A 6,730-nucleotide genomic window follows, 5' to 3' on the forward strand; every position below is an offset into this window, starting at 1 on the left:
GCAGTGGCAGCAGTGGTGAGCAGGTGGGAGGAAAAGTAGGGAAGCAGCAGGGGAAGAGCAGTAGTGGTAGCGGGGAAAGTGACAGTGGTGGGGGAGTGGCGGCCAAGGTGGCGGGTGAAGTGGCAGTGGCAGGGGAGTGGTGGTGTTGGACAGAAGACCAACGCGCAGGTACAGCAACCAAGGTCTTTATTGAGTGACACACATAGATCAAGTGGGGAAAAGCAATGCTTTATCTAAAACTCTTCATACTCATGCTCACACATGCACACAGGCCAATCCACTGGTGCTCAGGTTTAGTCACGATAGCCAGTCGCCATGACTCTGGACATGATGATCTTATGGGAGGGATGCCGGCAGGTTCTCCCGAGTTGATGTGAATGGCATACAATGTCTTTGCTGATGTGGATGGCCTGGTCTTTGCTGCCTTCTTATACTTAGTTCAGGCAGACTGTTGCATTGCCCCTGACAGCCCGCTCAGCCAATCACTTTGTTGCTGTTGAGCTGAGTTGCTAAGCTGACTTCATCAAAACTCACAATCTTTTGGTTACATACATCTTGGCTTAGGCATGCAGATGGATGGTGAGGAGGTGCTTTAGTTTACAGTATCCTGAGATGGGGTGCCTGCTTTGCTCCTTATCTTCTTGTAGTTGGTTTGTTTGTTCTTCTTATCTTTCTGTTCTTAAGGCTGCTTTCTCAGCAGACTAGGTATGCTTGAAAACAAATTCACTCACTCTCATGCATTCATCCAAAATTAACTTTTAATATTCTCACCAGCGGTGGCAGCAGGAGTGCAGGGCCCGTGCTGGTACCCCGGGGCCAGTGGAAACCCAGGGTGGGGCAGCAGGAGCACAGAGCCTGGGTGCAGGGTCTACCTGGCTCCATCGCACAAAGGTCATATGTAGTCTGCCTGAGCTGTGCACTTCTGAGGAAAGCTGCACACATTGGAGCCATCAGCCCAGCCTTGCTCACTGCTACAGGGCAGGGAGCTCCATGCTGTGGAGCTGGGCTGGTTCTGTCCGTCTCCCTGCTGCCCCAGCTGAGCACCATGACCTGCATCACCAACTATATCATGCAGGGCTTGGTGGGGCCATTCCCACATGCTGCCACCACCTGTGGCTGGAGACTAGGGTGGGAGCACGGGGAGCTGTGTGGTATAGGGCCAGGCAGGGCTGGCCCCACTCCCTGCCACCACATGTAGCTCCAGGGACTGGCACACTCTAGGGACTCCAAGGACCCTCCCTCCACACACACACACACACACACACACACACACACACACACACACACACACACACACACACACACACACACACACACCCCACCCCCATCATACTCCCAAATACACCCATTCCCCCCACAACACCCTTCCACATGCACACTTCCACCCCACCCACCATAACCCCACACCCTCCCACTGCTCTCACCCCAACCACATACCCCACATCGACACCCATCCACCCACCATACACACCCACTCTCCAACCACACCCCCCCACATATACCCCCTTACCATCTACACACAATATAAAAGAGTAAGACTGTATTTTGAGCTATTACGTAATTGCATCTAGATTCACTATGCAAACGCACATAAATCAGGATTAAAATAATTTTAAATAAAATTAAACTAGGTTATAGTAGATATTTGATATTTTATTATATGCTTTTTTTTTCCCAATATCAAGATGGCAGCACCCTCCTTCCCAAAAGGAGTACTTCCGGTGGAAAAGGTCAGGGGTTAGAGTTGAGACTTCCAGTCTCAAGATCGTGGCCAGCGGGTAGGGCACCCATCAAGGAGTGGGGTTACCCTTGCAGCCCTCAACAGCTCACCAAAACTTATTAAATGGCCCTCCAGCCAAAATAATTGTCTGCCCCTGGCATAGCACATACAGCAAAACTTTATGGTTAATTGTCCTAAGGTCTTTATGTTTACATTTTCTTTTTAGGTGTTTGGCCTTATAAAAGGAACCAGAGTTGGACTCCTTGTTGACATATCTGATATAAGTTGTGGACCCAGATTACTTGATTTCCAGAAAAACCTTTTGGTAAATACTGAAACAGATGGGATATACAGGTTCTGTATGACTGCAGGGGAGAAAGTAAATATGTAAAGTGTCTGTTCAACATTGACAGCTAGGGGGAAAAAAAAAACAACACTTATTGAATTTTGTGTTTTCCCAAGTTGGGGTGGGCAGAGTCTGGCCTGTGGGTTGCATTGGGCCTGCAGTGGACTCCATTTCCCAGCAGCCCCTGCCTGTATCCCCCTGCCAGTTTCCATGGAGACCCCAGGAGCTGTGGGCCATGACAGTGTGGGGCCAGGGTTTCCGTGGAGACTGGCCTAAGCTGTACTGGCAGAGCTCATAGCTGGGCAGCGCCCTGCTCTGGGGCCAGGGACAGGATTTGTGGCAGTGTCAGCGTGGTCCGGAGCTGGGGCAGAGCTGTGATCCACTGCTTGCACGCCCCCACCGGTGGCATGCAGGCAGCTGATTGCAGCTCCAGCCCGTGCTGTCACCGACACAAGATCCCAGCCCAGGAGCAGCTCTCTGCCTGGCCACATGCCCTGTCAGTACTAGTCAGGTTGGTTTCCATGGAAACCCTGGCCCTGCACTGCCACTCTCCTGCTGCTCCTGGGATCTCCATGGAAACCAGCTGCAGGGACACAGGCAGGAGCTGCTGGGAAATGGAGTCTGGCCACCAACTGGATCTGCTGTTTTTCCCACCCCTGCACTTAAGTAGCAGAAGTAAATTTGCAGGAGGCATAAAGATTACTTTAACTGCTTTTAAAGTATAACTTCTTTGTCTTAATATCTAGATTCAGAAATCTAAAGCAGTTTCTCATCATTTTAAAATTTTCAGACTTGAATTCAAACATTAAACCACTTAGTATTTATGCCTCAGTTATTTCTCTTGTGTGCCACAAATAGACAGGGAACAGGAGCTGGCAGCTGAGTTGTACATATAATTCAGTATACCAGAATCGGGTGCAGTTTTGCCCAGATGGTCTGACACAACAAAGCATGCTTTATCACTTTAGCCAGGGCTCTGCTAAGTTAGTTGTTCCTGAACTTCCAAAAGAAAAAGCAATATGATTTTCAGTTCTTTATTTTTACAAAACTGTTCTAGTAAATATTGTTAAAGGGAGATGCTAAGATATAATAGTACCATTTTCCCATTTTGATACTTTCTCTATATATTCACTTTTCATACACTCAGAGAACCTTGACTATTAAAAATTGACTTGTGCCTAATCCTCTGTTGTAACTTGTGCACCATAAGTAAATGTTTCAAGATTTTGTATTTCGCACTTTTGTGCTCCTTGGATACCTTAAGTTATACCTCTAGCACTTAGGGCACTTTTACACATGCTTCCGGGTGGGGGGGCGCTTTAATGAGAGTGGCTTCAAGAGCTGCTCTCATTAAAGCGCTGCCATGTCTCTTTTATATCAGTGTCCCTGCACTTAAAAATGACAGTAGGGGGCTCTTGAATTGAAACTCATTCAACAGCTTTAGTTTGAGCACCCCGCCGTCATTTTTAAGCATGGGGACACTGATGCACAAGACGCAGGAGGCTGCTCAAGTGCAGTAATTGCCACGGTTCTGCAGCTTTGATTAATCAAGTCTACTCCAACGCGCTGTAATTACAGTGCATCGGAGCAGCCTCCACACTCGTATATAGACGCCCCTAGTGTTTACCAGTCATCTCATAGTACTTCCTGATATTACAACAGCCCTGTGGATGAACATGCCCTTCTGAATTAATATTACCTAAATTTCATATTCTTGAACTACTAAAGAGTGAAATGAATTGGTTAAATGGGGAGAACATATACTGCACCATCAGAATGGGAGTGCTATTCAGACATGGTGAGCAAGGAATAGGGCATGTGGCTGACTCACTGTTTCCCACTAAAGGATTAAATCTGTATCACTTCTGTACTGAATCCAGTTTTCATTTGTGATAGCTCAGAACACTGAATACTGGGCTTTTTTCAGCAAATTGCAGTGTTTTTCTGAAACTCCATTAACAGTGGCATGGATATTAAATTGACTCTTTTGTTTTTTAAGTGCTTAATAGATGAGCAACTGTGTTATAAGAAGCAATTATATTTCCTTTCATTTGGGACTGAGATTTCATTTCCATGGGAGAATCCAACAAATGTCAGTGTACACGTGTGAGTATATTATGTAGCTTCTAAAAACATGTTTTCAAATAGTCTTCTTTTCTGTGTCCAGAATAAATTTGCAAGAAAGAACCATAAATGAATTGACAGTGCAATGCAATGGACCAGCTAAATCTCATAAGAGGTTTTGTGTGTTTGTGACCTTCATGACCTGTTTCACTTAGAACACACCCGACTTTCCTTTTATTCTTTTGCTAGCCTACACAAAGCAAGGCAGTGGGTACAGGAGCTGAAGCCCAGTGGAGGCTGCAATTTGCTGAAGGGTCTAAAGAAGGTCCTTACAAAGACAGATCTGAATTCTTTGGTTCTTGTTGTAGGATGCTGGTAAGTATATTATCTGAACTGGCAGTAGTAAACATTAGCTTAGATACAAAATTAAAAAGTACAATTTTAATCTTTCCACTTTTATGGCATGCAGGAGGAGTTTGTTTTTATAGACACCCTTGACTTATTTTCATTCTTCCCACCTTTACCATTGCTTTTTCTATTTGTTCCTTCATTTTTGTTACTCTTCCTTTCCCTTCCAAATTTGTCCTTGTGTATATATAGACTATATGACAACTTTTGTATTGTGTCATTTATTCCAACCCTAATTTTCTATGATTCTGTGATTTTAAAAATGATTGGCATGATTGAGAATTTTGGTGGGACTGTGCAGGACTGTGGGATTATCAGTTGCTTTGTGCATTAATACCAGTTTCCTTTGGTTGATCACAAACAATGGAACTGAAGAAATACTAGATATTTCCTTAAAAGATATAATTTCCACCAAACTTTGCCAAGCAGTCAGTTCTGAGTCGAGATAAATTTTGAATTATGATAGATGTTTGATCGTTTGCACAGCTCAAATAATGAGTGCAATAAAAGCAGAATATTTGAAGTGTTCTGTTGAGTGCTAGATGACCAATTCTTCTGTTTTCTTTGTTTTGAATATGTAGTAAGGTGGCAACTTGGTTTTGCTGAACAAGTATAAGTGCCTTTGGTGGTCTGGATCCAGATATCATTTTAATGGATCTAACAGCAATGAAGAATTAAATGACAGGTTCCTGTTTAGCTTATTACAACAGCACCAAGGGATTATGCAGACTTCAAATTTTCCTTTTAATGTGAAATAACTACTGGTACAACTCAGACTGAAAGCAGAAGCTGTCAATTCCTCCTTTACTACTAAGTAACAAAGGCTTCTGCTGGCCTTGAAGAGGCAGCACAGGAAAGGGAGCGTGAGCTAGATTTTATTTCTTCTCATATTTATTAGCTGAGGGTTTAAAAAGAGAGAAACTGCACAAACTTTTGAAAAGTTTTTACAAAACGGTAGTTACCCCGGATTGCCTGATGCTTAAATTATATTCCTATGATTGGATATTTCTTCCTCACCCCTGGAAGCTCCATCATCCCATTTCTTTAACCAAATAGGAGAAAAGGCCATATTAATGTGCTGTTCATTTTTTGTCAGCCCTGATCAGTCTTCAGAAATATTGTCAGACTACATTCAGCAGTGTACACTGGGAAGAAAGCTGCTCATTCATGCAGTTACGTACGAGTGTAGCAATCATGTTCCTCCAGTAAGTAATCGCGTTCTTTCTGTTTTGTAAAAGTGCCTCATTTGTTTCAGAGACAGTACATTACAGAATTGTTAAATGTTTTTCAAATGTTTTTTTGGAGCTTAAATCTCCAATAGCAATTGCCTTCAAATAAGTAGGAAACAGGTTAATGATGACATTTTATTCTTAAATTAAGTGTGTGGTTAACCTTGTCATTTGATATCTCTTTCTTTAATCTGTATTAGTTGTTTGGGTATTCCCTTGGTTCCTAAATATGACTGCCTGGAAAAAAGATGAGATTTTTATTATTTACAGCTTTTGCTACTTGAAGGCAAAGACTCTTTTATGCCTGTTACAGAGAACTGAACAAGGCAGCCTATGCATAGAGGTACCCAAATCAAATACTCATCTTCATATTTATATACAGGCTATTTTAAAGAACCTGACAGAAGTAGTGGGAGGCCGTTATCACTGCTACTCGTCTAAGGGTGAGGTAGGTTTGATTTTTCTGATTTATTCATTCAGTTGCTCTTCATGGAATTGGTCTATCAATCTTTAGTAAAATGATGTAGTAACTAGGACCTTGGGGAGGAAAATGCTTAAGCATGTGCGTCAAATTAAGCATGTGTTTAATGCTTTCCTAAACACTTTTCCTAGAGGCTTCTGTGCATGTAATACAACTGTAGATTTCAGCTTTAAATTAACATTAAAGCTACAGACTGTATCACTATAGACCAATTCAGGGATTCTATGTTGTTTAGTAGAGAGAGTTAATTGCAGTATTATTTGATATGACTACATTAACTCTTGCTACATTAACTAATTTTGTCAAGGATCTATGTAGGTAGTGCACATAAAAAGTGGTAATTGAGTGTTAGATGAGCTGGCAGCTTGTTTGATATTTTACTAACCATTGACCTTTCCCTTTCTTGTTGCATGATAAGAATTATGATAGTAGTGATATCCGTCTATTGCTACTTGAGTCCCAGAAAGCTAAGGCCCTGCTGA

General features: G+C 42.8%; 1 protein-coding gene across 2 annotated transcripts in view; it reads left to right on the plus strand.

Moving 5' to 3' along the window:
* Positions 1 to 6,730, plus strand: part of VWA3A (von Willebrand factor A domain containing 3A) — a 67,998-nt gene that overhangs the window by 13,304 nt on the left and 47,964 nt on the right. For both annotated transcript variants that reach the window (XM_025207017.1, XM_025207018.1), the window contains exons 7-12: positions 1,947 to 2,045; positions 4,066 to 4,172; positions 4,380 to 4,505; positions 5,635 to 5,743; positions 6,150 to 6,215; positions 6,667 to 6,730. The exon at positions 6,667 to 6,730 is cut by the window's right edge and continues 83 nt beyond it. In XM_025207017.1, coding sequence (XP_025062802.1) covers positions 1,947 to 2,045; positions 4,066 to 4,172; positions 4,380 to 4,505; positions 5,635 to 5,743; positions 6,150 to 6,215; positions 6,667 to 6,730 — 571 coding nt within the window. The remainder of the gene's footprint in view (positions 1 to 1,946; positions 2,046 to 4,065; positions 4,173 to 4,379; positions 4,506 to 5,634; positions 5,744 to 6,149; positions 6,216 to 6,666) is intronic.

This window comes from Alligator sinensis, unplaced genomic scaffold, assembly GCF_000455745.1.
Source record: "Alligator sinensis unplaced genomic scaffold, ASM45574v1 scaffold330_1, whole genome shotgun sequence".
Taxonomy (NCBI): Eukaryota; Metazoa; Chordata; order Crocodylia; family Alligatoridae; genus Alligator; species Alligator sinensis.